We start from the raw sequence: 13063 nt of genomic DNA, 5'->3' as shown, positions 1-13063 counted from the left end.
TTTTCCGAGCGGCCGTGAGCAGATCAGACGCCCCGTAACTTCACTTCCCAGAGAGCCTTGCAGCCGTAATGGCGGGCTGAATGGCCCCTGTCAGTGCATGCCTGTTCGGGCGTCCTTAGCTTTGAACAAGCGAGAGCTGAACGTGGTAGCGATAAACGCGGCATTGTTTTCTTTTTCCCTCGCGTGAGCCATGCAGGCTTTGCGGAGACAGTAAATCACAGAACGATGAATCCCGTTTTGTGCACAGGTCTCAAGACGGTCTAATGTAATTAATTAATAGATCTTACACACTCGGGGGAATATTGATTCCGTGTTATGATGCTTTCTTCTGTTGTGCGAGGTATTCAGTTAAGCGACAAGCTGCTGGGAGCGCCCGTGAAGTGGTCGCGCGTGCAGCATAGGAGAGCGTTTCTAAGGACTTGGGTATGTTTCAGGTTGGGGCAAGGGTTGAGCCGCAGCGAATCTCTCTTGCACCCTGGGGTAGCCTTTGAGGAAGTAAAGAGGAACTTTTGGACTCCAGAAAGGGCCCTGAGAGCAGGTAGGTCTGAGAACAGCAGCACGCAGGTGTCGGTGTCAAGAAGCCAAAAAGGAGGAGGAGGGTCCTTGTCAGCTGCTCAGAAAGGTAAGGTAATAGGATGGGAGGCTGCCCAAACTGCCTGTGATTCTGTATCATTCTAGCTATAACATTGGGTTGTTCTGTGCACGGTTAATCTATGTGTAACTACAGAAGGTTTTTAATCCATAATTGCAAGTATTATACTAAATGTGGGACTTATTCAGGCCAGTGGTGTAGAGGTGTTTGATTGGGACTTATAATTGGTGTGCTCTCTTGCTTTAGTGTGATGCAGTGGCAGAAACCATCTTTAATTTCTAAAATAAGAAGTGCCTAAGCTCAAACTTTCACTGAAATTGGACATTTTTCCTGAGAGTCATTTCCTAAACTGAGTGTGATTACTTCCTGGTGAAAGAGTCACTCTGTTAAGACCTAGGATGGCAGATTTCAGCCTTGTGTACTTGTGTACATGAAGAAAAACACAATGTGTGTAACCTTTCACAGCTGAATATCCAGAATCTCTTGGTAGTTAATGCACACATAATTTGTGTTATGGTTAAAAAAACATAAAATGTGCCTTTCTGGATCAAATCAAGGTCCACCTGGTGCTGTTTTCTTTTGCAATAATTCAAGAACTGAGTAGTCACCAGAACTGACCAATGGACTGGGGCCTAGAGAGATCTCTTGGAATTACCACTGATTTCCAGACTGCAGAGATCAGTTCCCCTGAAGAAAATAGCTGCTTTACAGAGTAGACTCTGTGCCATTACGCTCTGCTGAGATTTTTTTTAAAAAAAATATTGTTTATTTATAGTCCGCCTTTCTCACTGAGACTCAAGGCGGATTACACAGTGTGAGATTAGTACAGTCAATATCAAGTACATTTCCATAAACAATGCCATACGGGAAATAGTTTCAAAGTTCAAAAAGACATAGCATTAGCAGGAATCCAGTACAACATAGTGGTGAAGCCTATGGTTCCTAACTCATTGAGGGAGCATCTGAGACTCCCTCTTTGCGATACAGATCTCTCCCCAACTCCCCCCAGGTCTACCCCTAAAATGTTTAGGAATTTCCCAATCTGAAGATGGCAACCTTAGTGGCCTACCTCTGCCCAACCTACTCTAAGGTACTCTAAGGTACATTGTAGAGGCAAATCCTAACTGAATTAAAGTCTTGATCATAGAGTATAATAAGATTAATTATTACCAACAAAGCTTAGGAAATGTATGCCTGTGAAAGGTTTAGCAAAGAAGCTAAGCTGAGCCTTGCTAAATCAGATCAGTGGTCCATCCAGCCCACTGTACTGTTTCACAAAGAGGCCAAGCAGTTGCCATGGAGGGCCAAATAAATAGTGCGTGGAGGCCAAGGCATTCCTCTGATGCTGCCTCCTAGCAAACTGATATTCATGGGTTTCTTGCTTTTATATGTGGAGGTTCCCTTTACTTGCCATGGTAAGAGTCATTGATGGACTGTCCTCTGTGAATCTGTCTAGGCCCTTTTAAACTTCTGTGCTCATGGCCATTACTACATCCACTGGCAGCCAATTCAATAACTTAATTACTAATTGAGTAAAGTGTTACGAGAGAGGGAGGAAAATCTCTCTGTATCCACTCCTTGTATCATTTTATGAACCTCTATTGTGTACCCCTTTAGCCATCTTTTGTCTAGGCTGAAAAGTCCCAGACTCTTCAGTCTTTGCTCATAGGAAAGGTGTTCCAACCCCTCAATCTTCTTGATTGCTCTCATGTGAATGTTTTCCAGTTCTGTAGCACAGTTTTGATATACATCAACTAGAGCTGAACACCGTATTCCAAATGAGGCTGCACCATCCCCCAAGTTGCTCAAAGTTTCTAGCCCACAAAGCTTTTTACTAACCCTCTGCCTATGTCATTCATTTTTGTGAGAAAAGAAGAACCCAGATTAGTATTCACACATTTTTTTTTAGCCTTCTTGTTAACTACATTGTTTCCTGTGGGAGTTCCTGGACAAGTAAATGTAGTGTTATTACACTACACTAAGTTTGTAGTGTAGATTTGGCTTTAATATTATCATCCTGTGTGGCTAGAATCCCTAAGACTGTGATCCTGTGCAGTGTTAGGAACACCTAGGGCTCAGTATTTCAGTGGATTAAGAACCTTGGGATCAGTCTGCAGATTACCTAAACATACATATAAAATGTCATATAAAAAAACTGTACTCACTGCATTATTTATAGTTGAATTGTATATGTTTCATGCAACCCAATTCCGTCGTCAGTTTTATGGTTTTCTTATTCAAGTATATGAAACTAATAATGTGACTGCAGGACAGTTCATAAAAATGAGAGCCTGGCTGAGTTTAATTAACAGAGGCAGTGTTCCTTGCATAAAGCTGAATGTTATACTCTTAACATTAAAAATAAGCATTTTCTAAAGTCTTGAACAACAGATACTGAGGTTAGGTTACCTCAGTATCTGTACAATTCTGTGCAGAGTTATTTTAGTCTAATTCCATTTATTTCAATGGATTTTGACTGGAGTGATGGCTAAGAGGCAAACGGAAGCCTAGGCTGGAGGCATTAAGACAACAGTTTATTCCCAGAGAGTTGAAGATGTTACGATACTCCCATTGTTGCACGTTATGTCATACCACTGTTGTCTGAGGTCCCAAAGGTTTGTGGCCCTTCAACTGTCAGCACAAAAGAAAGGCATGTGTGCTCAGAAAGGTATGGAAGCTCAGGACCAAAATACACAATACATTTTTAATAAGTCATGGGCAGTTCTGATTCCTCAGACCTAACCTTTTTTCCCCACAGCAGCTGCCAGGAACGTTATGTTTTAAAAGTCTGAGGGAGGGGGGCTTCTGCCTCCACCACCACCACACCATGCCATTTTCCCAATCCAAAATGGCTTGGGGTGGGGGGTGGGGAGCGTTATGCCCTGTTTTGAAGCTGCACAAGGACATCTAGAGTTACCAATAAAGCATAATCAGGTTCCCTTCTAAATTGAAATTTGGTCATCTTGAAAAGTACCTTGCACTTTCTGCCTACTTCACTAACAGCAGTCCTGTGAAATTACACCTGTAGTGCAATCCTAGCTACTGTAAATATTCTAGTGATTCTAAATAATATGAGGTTAACAGTCGCAACAGAGAGATCAATAAGACCATATTCTCAGGAGAGCTTGCAGTCAAGTCAGTGACAAAGTGTGGTATATTAAAACAGCCCACACTGGCATGCAGAAAAGTAATTTGTAACTTAATACAGCAATAATTCTCCAAATTCATTGGTTGCAACTCATCATTAAATGGGTTATTTTATACAGTAAGTATAATTCATATTTTGGTGACAGTAAAACGTGCATATTTTGTAATGACACAGAATTGCACTTCCAGGTAGAGACTCAGCACAGTCACCACACAAGAACCATATTTATTGACACTGATTCATCCATAGTTCTGAAAGCCAGTGTAAGCCCATTGAAGTCAATGGGCTGAAACTGGCGTACCTCTGCAAAGGATTGAACTGCAAAATGCCTGAGTGAGGAGTGGACATGGGGCCCTGTGAATTAGTACATTTGCTGGGAGTGGTTTAAATTCCTTGTATCCTTATTTAAGCTGCTGTATATTCCTTTCTTGGGACAAACACTGATGCTTTTATCTTTAGAAAGTTTTGAAGAAACCATTAGAAGCCATTTAATGCATGCCCGTAAGACACTGATGTGGATTTCATTGTCTGATATAGTAAATACTGTCTTGGTTTTTGTCTCTTTCAGTGAAAGAAGCTGGAAGAGATTTCACATATTTAATAGTGGTGGTTGTTGGGATCGGCATTACAGGTTACTAAAACAACAACTTACAAATAATTTATTATTGGCCATTTCACTAAATGATTCTTGTTTCATCCACTTCTGATTTTTCCCCTCTCTGTTTCAGGTGGTTTATTCTATGTGATTTTTAAAGAGTTGTTCTCTTCCTCCAGTCCCAGTAAGATCTATGGCGATGCTTTAGAGAAATGCAGAGCTCACCCTGAGGTTTGTTTTCATACTCGAGTGTTTCTCCTTTAAAAGATGCCCTTTTCTTGTTTTACAAAGGAAATCTTCCCTTTCTGTAACCTGTTTAAACCAATGGCACTTGGTTTTGCTCATCTGATGCTCCAAGTTCTCTTTTTATCTTGAAATCGAGACTGGATCAACAGTGCTTGGGGGAAAAAAGGACTTCATGATAGAGTTGATGATGAGATCATTAGTTGCATATACTGTACATTGCCAAAATTAGAGTCCTGTTAGCTGGTAAGTCAGCAAAAAGTATTCTTTCTTTTGGAATATTCTTCAGCTCCGTGCCACAGATCTATCAGATGTGGAAGGGGCAGCAATTGTGTGGTCTTCTGATTGTCAAGGGTGATCATGCACAGACACTTGGAGCATCCTTGGTAAATTCGTGCAGCCCTGTAGATTAAGCAGCAATCATCAAGAGGCAATTGCCAAGTTATTTCAAATGATTGTGTGTGGAAAGATCCCAAAATAATCTTCAGAGATTTCAGGGAAGCCTTTTCAGTCCACTAGTCAGTCAATGAACTGCTGCATGCTTGTCCTTTACACATTCTGGGATGAGTTCTGGGGTACCATCTCATTTTAGATGAGCATTGGCAGGCCCTGCATGGATGAGGAGTCAGCCTTTGAGTATGTCTGAACATTTCAGAGGAAGGTTACTTTTGGGAGGAATGCTTTTTTCCCGTGAAACTATGCTTACCATTACTAATTTTATTGTTGAATAAACCACTGACCTACTACTTGATAGGTAAGAGAATGCTAATTATCCTATCCTGCCTTTATTCATTAGGTAATAGGTGTTTTTGGTGAACCCATAAAAGGTTATGGTGAAGCAACACGCCGAGGGAGAAGACAGCATGTAAGGTAGCTGTTAACACATCTCCTCTGGAAGCACCAGTTTTCATTCCCAGTACTCTGGGAACATGCATCATTCCTTTTTTATTCCTTTTTTCCTTTTTCATTTTTTTCACATTCATTAGTTTTAGTGTCACTTAAATTAGAAAAAAAAGTTTTAAAATTTAAATGAGAACGTAACTTAGCAACTATACTACCAGCCTGAACCTAAGCCTCAAACATAGTTGCTGCCAGTACTTCTGTGAGGCAGTATAGTGGTGTTATGCCATGTATAAGGGTTATATGCAACTCCATCAAGGGATGAGATGGAGCAGGGTCCTCTTCAACCTCCTTGGGTCCCATTTTGATCCGTAGGTGCTGCAGAAGGCAAGATAAACATATGCTAGCAATGGAGGAGGAGGAGGAGGCTGGATGGTTTCCTGAAATAGGTCTATTTGCAAGGCCAGAATGAGATACTGGCTTAGGTTCAGGCTGGAAGTATAGGCACCAAGTTACGTTCTCTTTAACTTTTTTCTGATTTAAATGAGTCAGTGCCTCATTGGAGGTGTGTTATGGGGTCATATTTGAGCACTGAAGCAAGAGAACCAGGATTCATCTCATGCTGTCATTAGAACTTTCACGCTACAACGCGTAAGCCCTCACTTCAGTGCAGCTGCTCATAGAAAGAAGAAATAACAGGTGTGCTAATGAGCAAGTCTACATTGTGTAAACTGAACACCTGAGTAACTTGTTAGTACCATTAGAATTTTACTCAATAAGCTATCTGAAGAAAGTGTCAAAATTGTTTCCCCCTTATTATAGCAATGAACAAAAGAGGTTTTTTAAATTTCTAACATCTCAAGGATACCTTTTTTCTACTTTGAGACATGAACAAAGTATGATTATGATTTATAAGACCAAATCTATTGTGGAACATATTCTAGATACCTTTATTCTAAAGGCCACTTCACACATTATCTTTCTCAAGTTACAGAGTGAAAGTTCCTTGTTGGAGAAAAGTATGTACTGTGTAAAGTTGGAACGTGAATTTATGGAACAAAGTTCTGCAGTGTCAGGGCCCTATTTGTCAACTGTATAAATGGCCAAAGAATACTTATGGCCCCATTCACACATAGCAAGATGCATGTTCTGCAAATAAGGCTGCTTCCATGCAGAGGTTTTTTTCAACTTTGGCATCCAAACTGGAGAGCTTTTTTTCTGGAGCATCCTCATGCTGTCATTCCAGATGCCTTCCCATCACCATTAGTATATTTTTTTCCAAACTGGTTTCGGTTTCGTTTTCTCGGCCATGTCGGACGCTCCTCTCCACAGGTCCGGGAGGAAACGCCCGAGCAGCCTGACCGGGTGGCTGACCTGCGAAGGTTAGCCCCCAAGACTCCCAGCGAGGGTGTCAGGGTCCGGAGCGCAACGGGAAGAACCCCCCGAAGTCGATGCGGGGGGTAAATTGCCCGTTTGCTCCTATGGAGGCCGGCAGACTTGCGCAGCACATCACGTGCCGCCGGGCCATGGAGAACGGCAAAAAGCAGATTTAAGGTGAAAACCTGTAAGTAGCGAATCCCTTCTGTTACTACAAGCGTATGCGAAGGATTGGTGGGATTTGAAGCTAAGAAGGCTCGGATTTCTTCCCCCTCACTGAGTTTCGAAACTTGGCTGGCGGATTCCCCCCCCCCAAGATGGCGACAAAAAAGCAGAGCCCCGCTATGGGCAAATCCATCTCGGCTGCTTTGCAGGGGAAAGGAGAGTCTCTTGAGGAGCTAGTAAAGCGGTCGGTCGTCGAACCCATAAAGCCCTTTGTTGACAAGTTAAACGAAACTGATCAAAGGGTTGGCTTAATTGAGAGTGAAGTGAAAACCATTAAGGAAGCAGCGGTGGGAGCGGAAAAGTCTGCTCGGGAAAACGCAACACTCATGAGGGCAACAAACAAAGAACTAAATTGTTGGAGAACCAATTGATCGGGTTGCAAGTGGATCGTGCTCAGACAATGTGAAGGAGGAGGAAAATGAGAATTTAAAGGATCTGGCGTCGGAACTTTTGGCGATACCCGCGAAGGCAACTAAAGAAGAGTTAAAAAGCGCCATTTTGGAAGTCCGTCGGGCTTCTTCAAAATATGCAACGAAGCGTCAGCTGCCTCGCGAGATTATTATTGACTTTTCATCTAAGAAGATTCGGGACACCATCCTATATAATTCATACAATGCGGACTTGGACTTTCTGGGCAATAAGGTTAAGATATTGAAGGACGTTCCATTTTTAGCTCGGAAAAGAAGATTTAAATATAAAAGGTTTGCAGCTCTTCTGAGGAAACATGAAATAAAATACAAATGGCTATTTCCGGAAGGTATCTGGTTTAGCTATAAAGATCAAGCTCACAAGATAACATCAGAAGACCAGCTAAGGGACTTTGTGTGTAAACATCAAGAGTTCCAGCAAGAAGAAGAGGATTTCAAGCCTGAAGGGGGAGGGGAGGAGGGAACGAGCACAGTGACTGTAGCTGTTCAGAGAGAATTGCGACCAAGACCCAGAGGGGGGAAGGAGACCTAATCCTGATTGTAGTTTGTATTTTATAAGATCTACCAATCTAACAGCATTTTACAAAGTTCTAATGTTAAATAATTGCAGTATGAAGGGAATGCATTACTTGTAGATGTAGTGTTTGTGTTGTTATGTGTTGTTTCTTCCCCTTCTCCCTGTTCCCACTTTTTCCTTTTTGTAGTACTAGTAATTTTAAAAAAAAAAAGTATTTTTTTTCCAAACTTGATTTGCTCCAATCTTTTTGGAAAAGAGTATAGCCCAAGCAAATTACCACACTATTTAGACAGGAAGGTGTGCATTTTCAAAGGTCCAGCCCATATCATCATTATCAACCTTTTGTCAGGCCCTTGTAACTATAATTTTTCCGCCTTCCACTGGATAGCTTTTTGTGGATTTTTTTAGAATGTCAGTAATTGCTCCAACATTGTAGCATTATACCATTTAGTCAGGGGGAGCAGTTTAAATCCCACAGAAAACCAGCTGTTGGCTCAGTGGCAGAAAAACTGCCAAGAAAATGGTGGCCAGCGGAGGAAAGTGCACAGAAAATTCTCTTGTGGAATCTTCATTGTCAATGTCTTTGTGTTTGCAGCAGCAATGAATGCAAAACAGAGAATCCTCACCATGTGACTGTAGCCACAGTATCTATTTGTTTTAGTTATTACCATATCAAGCAAAAATGTGTGAAGCAGCAGTCACTAGTTGTCTACGTATGTGCCAATTCTCTAACTTTTTTTCCCAGATGGTTTTTAGACAGCTTTTTCTCGTTCTCTTCTAAAGTCAGTGTTGGGTTAGTGTCTCAGTCCACAGATCCTTGTGTTCACAGTAGCAAACTACATATATGAACTGTGTACAGTAATTCTGTGCACCTGCATGCCAAAGAGATGACAGCTGGTAGTGTGTGGGGGTCAGAAAGTATATGTTTATCAGAAGTCTGTGTTTTTTAAAAACAAAATCAAGATTTGCTGGCTTATGATGGAATATTTGTGACTGTTTTCTTCCATTTTTATAAGACTACTACAACAGTCTCAGACACACTTACCTGAGCATAAATTCAACTGAATTAATGTAGTGGGGCTTACTTCCAAATAAACAGAAGTAGGATTGGCTATAAACTTGTATCCAGATATCCTGGCTTAATCTAGAAGTCAATGCTTTCTGTTTGTAAATGCCAGTATGACCTGCCTGGCTTAAAACTGACTTCTAAGTAAAACAGAATTCCCTATTACAAAGAGATGTTGTTTGTACAACAACTGAATCTACATTCAGTGGAACTTGAGACACATATTGCTCAGACTGTAATGTTCATCATTCTGAGAATTCCTTTTTTCCCACTTAATTTTACTCTTCTCAGCCTTCCAGATCACATCCACATCTTATAGCATACTATTCCCTGTCTTTGTCCTTGAAGATCTAGTCTGACCATTTTAAAAACAGTGCCTTGCTTCACCACTACACATTCTCGTAATCAGTCAAGCATCGTGTGTCTTAGATAACTGACAGTTCAACTGTGCATATTTACTCAAAAGTGAGTCCAATTGAGGAGTAGTTGGTTAAACAACTGCTTTGAATATAGATGATTTGTGTATTATTACTTTTTTTTTATTCAGCTGAAATCTTGAAATACCTTTTCTCACTCTGTTTTTGCAGTCACATTGAGTACATAAAAGATGGGCTGAAATATATGCGTCTAAAGTTCTACATTGAAGGATCAGAGAAAGGAAAACAAGGGACAGTACATCTGGAAGTGAAAGAGGTGCGATAGCTATGAATTATGTGAGCCAACAGTAATATTTAATTCTTAAATAACCATGAATCAAAAGCTAATTATAGTCTCCTTTTTTTTCTTATAGAATCCTGAAAGTGGAAGGTATGAATATCGCTACATATTTGTGGATATTGATGTCTACCCTAGAAGAACCATCATCGTTGAGGACAATAGATAAGGAAAGAACTAGAAAAACCCTCCATTATTATGACAGTTCTTCACTGCCACAATAAGCTTAATAAGTTAACAAAAGTGGGATGGATGAAACAAATAAGACCCAGAAGATTATTTCAAATCTTCATGTATTATCAGCATCATGCTAGTGGAACCAATGGGCTTATGACTAATTCTGTGACTTCAATGCTGGAAGTAGAAATCATGGTTTTAATAGGAAATGCAAACAGTGTTGACACACTGCATATAAATTGGCAACAAGCTGTGACAACAGCAGTGCTGTCAAGGAACTGTTAATAGTTCCTTGTGTGATTTTACAACACACACATCATTCACTGTCATCTAGCATTTCAGGACAAATTTCTCCAGTTAAATACGGATGACGTACCCTTAATGCAATAAATATGACATGCCAAATATATAGACAATCCGTAACGTACTCTTATGCTCAGGATCTGGATATATATTATGATCCAGGGTTTCTGATTGGACATTACTATTTTTAGTAAGAGTATAACTCAGATTATTGTTTTACAGCAGGATATCGGGTTTCACTGGATGATTTCTCATTTTGATTTTGAGTAAAAATGGTGCTTTCTAGGGGAGAGGAAGTGATATATTTCCTCCCCCTAAATCTCAAATGTCATAACATTCAGCTTTATCAGTACTCCATTTGATCGTTTGCTTGCTGTTGCTTTGGCACCATTTTCTTTCCTCTCATTCTGGTGTGTTCTTCCTTGGTTAGTCACATAGGCAATCAGGGATCACATAGTGAACAGGATAACGTAATGTTTTATAGCCAATCCGATTTGGTCATCTGACAAATACAACTGAGGCAAACGAAGCCAGTGTAGAGGGGCGTCAGTGCCTCTCAGATCAGTCATATGTTGATCCCAGTCAATTAGGGATTAAAGTAGGATCAGTCTGCATGCTAATGTTATTGATTGCAAACAAGTCCAGTTGGAGTAGCTTTGTCGTCTCTCCAAATAGGTAAAACGCTTTCTCCCCCCTTGATAAATCACTGAAAGGTAAGATACTTTTTGATGCTGCCAAAATAGTGGCAAAAATGCCTTCCACTCTCATCTTTTCAGCTCATTCCCAGCAGTGTCTGGTTTGTTTGCCTGATAATGGAGAGGCGGTATAATATCTAACGAATGGTTTGTCTATGGCTTGGTTTGAATACAGCCAGAGTATTGCCATCTAGTGGGACTTATGGCAAACTGCATCAGTTAAGAGTTCAATCCTAAACAGAGGTACATTCTGACTTAAGTGAACTTGGAAGTTGTAACTCTGTTTAGGATCATATGCTTAATTCCTTTTCAGCTTATCATGGTCTACAGTCCATATTACAAAGTGTAGTTTTGTAATAGAGTTTTTCTTGATCTTAAGTTTCTTAGTTATTTAATTGAGAGGAAATGAGAAAGAAATTTTACTTACCAATTAACCTTTAAAGGAAGTAGAAGCAAGCTTTCACACCAAGTACCATCAAATTTACCAGATGTAATAAAGAGTTCAGTGATACTGTAAAGACAAATGAGTTTGTTATGGTATAAGAGCCTCCTTTCAAAAACTGTATTATATTATTGCTGGACCTTCCTTTTAAAAACTGTCCTAAGGAAGTATGAAGTCTGCTAGAAAATTTCCATTATATTTCTAAATGCAATAGAGAACATTACATTAAACTTCAATCTGCATCATTTGGACTTGGCCTTTTTTTCCTAGTGTCTACCTCATTAGATTCATGAAATCCTAAACACTGGTAGATATAATTACATAGATTGCATTAAAATAGTTTTTCACAACTTGGTGAAAATTTCAAGAGTCCAGTAGCACCTATAAGACTAACAAAATTTGTGGTAGGATGTGAGCTTTTATGAGCCACAGTTCACTTCTTTATGCTCACAAAAGTTCATACCCTACCACAGATTTTGTTAGTCTTATAGGTGCTACTGGACTCTTGCTCTTTTCTGCTGCTACAGACAGGCTAACATGTACCCATCTTGGTGAAAATTTGACTTTGTCAGATAGGTTACATACTCTCTGCATGTCAAAATGATAGAATACCAAATTCTGCTAGGAAACACATTGAATTTTTGTTGCACTGACCTCCTTAGTGTTCATTCTAAACTAAACTCTGGTTTATCTAATATAATTTCTATTTGTTATTCCTTACTTTCTCGGTGTTCTAAGATTCTTTGAGACCCAAATGATGCTAAAGATAAATGTAAGTGTTGTTGGGAGGTTGCCAGTTGTTCTTTCTGGGAGAGCTTCAAGGGCTGACTCCCATTCTGGCATTTACTAGACAGAAACCTGCTTAGTTTTAACAATTTTGATTTGTTCTCTGCATAGAACAGCCCATTTACTATAAATGGAAATGGATACGTACCCTAAGACTTTGTGCAACATGCCAAGCTGATGGAGGGCCTAAACACATTGGAGCCTACAATCAAGACATAAAGAAGCAAATGCTTTGAATGGCACAACATTGGCTGTTTTCGCAGAAAAATGCTGTTCTGGCTTTTCATGGTTGCCACCCTACTTCCCGCTGAAGCCCACTGACAACTGATCTCTCGCAGTGGGCTTCCTCTACTTTTTCTAAATTTGTTTCTTTCACACTTGACTTTTTTGTCACAGCTGAGAGTGGCAGTATGCTGCCATTCCTTTTCTCTTATGCGCAGGCATTATATCAGTATAGTGGAATACTCCAGGGGCTAGTTCCTTTTGCATGATATACCACCAGCAGAAGCAGTATTGAAAGGAAGGGCATTGCAGATGCCCACAGGGGAAAGAACAGACACAAAACTATTGAAGTACTCTGCATTTGTTAATGTCCCAGCCAAAAGAAAATAGCTGTTAAGCCTGTGCTACTGTGCCTTATTCAATGGGAAATTCAGCCCATCTTTTATAGCAATATATTGACATCAGTGCAATTTTGTTAAGTCACTTCAGAAAAAGGAGATGACTACGAAGAAAGACAGGGAAGTGGACAGATGCAGGTGGCCCCTTTAAAAACACAGCAAACAGAAGACTCAAAACTGCTTCAGGTGCATTCCTTCCAGAAACGTGGGTGCAAAGGTGTTCTGGAAAACTAAGAGTGTACCACATATTAATTCATTGCTTTGATCAAAAAGTTCTTTAATGTGACAAGATATG

At 40.2% G+C, this 13063-nt stretch overlaps 1 protein-coding gene across 1 annotated transcript; it reads left to right on the top strand.

The window, feature by feature from the left end:
- The first annotated feature begins 68 nt into the window (after nucleotides 1-68).
- On the top strand, nucleotides 69-11607 carry TIMM21 (translocase of inner mitochondrial membrane 21). The gene is made up of 6 exons (XM_054984331.1): nucleotides 69-622; nucleotides 4309-4371; nucleotides 4469-4566; nucleotides 5375-5448; nucleotides 9619-9724; nucleotides 9822-11607. The coding sequence occupies exons 1-6, from the start codon at nucleotides 316-318 to the stop codon at nucleotides 9912-9914; spliced, it is 741 nt and encodes a 246-aa protein (XP_054840306.1). The 5' UTR covers nucleotides 69-315; the 3' UTR covers nucleotides 9915-11607.
- The last annotated feature ends 1456 nt before the right edge of the window (nucleotides 11608-13063 follow it).

Source organism: Eublepharis macularius, chromosome 7 (assembly GCF_028583425.1).
Source record: "Eublepharis macularius isolate TG4126 chromosome 7, MPM_Emac_v1.0, whole genome shotgun sequence".
Classification (NCBI taxonomy): domain Eukaryota; kingdom Metazoa; phylum Chordata; class Lepidosauria; order Squamata; family Eublepharidae; genus Eublepharis; species Eublepharis macularius.
Note: the sequence above shows the minus strand (reverse complement) of the source record. Positions and strands in the feature narration are given on the sequence as shown.

Coding starts and splice junctions, on each gene's coding strand:
- TIMM21 (XM_054984331.1), top strand. CDS start 316: ATGATGCTTTCTTCTGTTGTGCGAGGTATTCAGTTAAGCGACAAGCTG. Junction 623..4,308: donor CTTGTCAGCTGCTCAGAAAG/GTAAGGTAATAG, acceptor TGTCTCTTTCAG/TGAAAGAAGCTGGAAGAGAT. Junction 4,567..5,374: donor AATGCAGAGCTCACCCTGAG/GTTTGTTTTCAT, acceptor TTTATTCATTAG/GTAATAGGTGTTTTTGGTGA.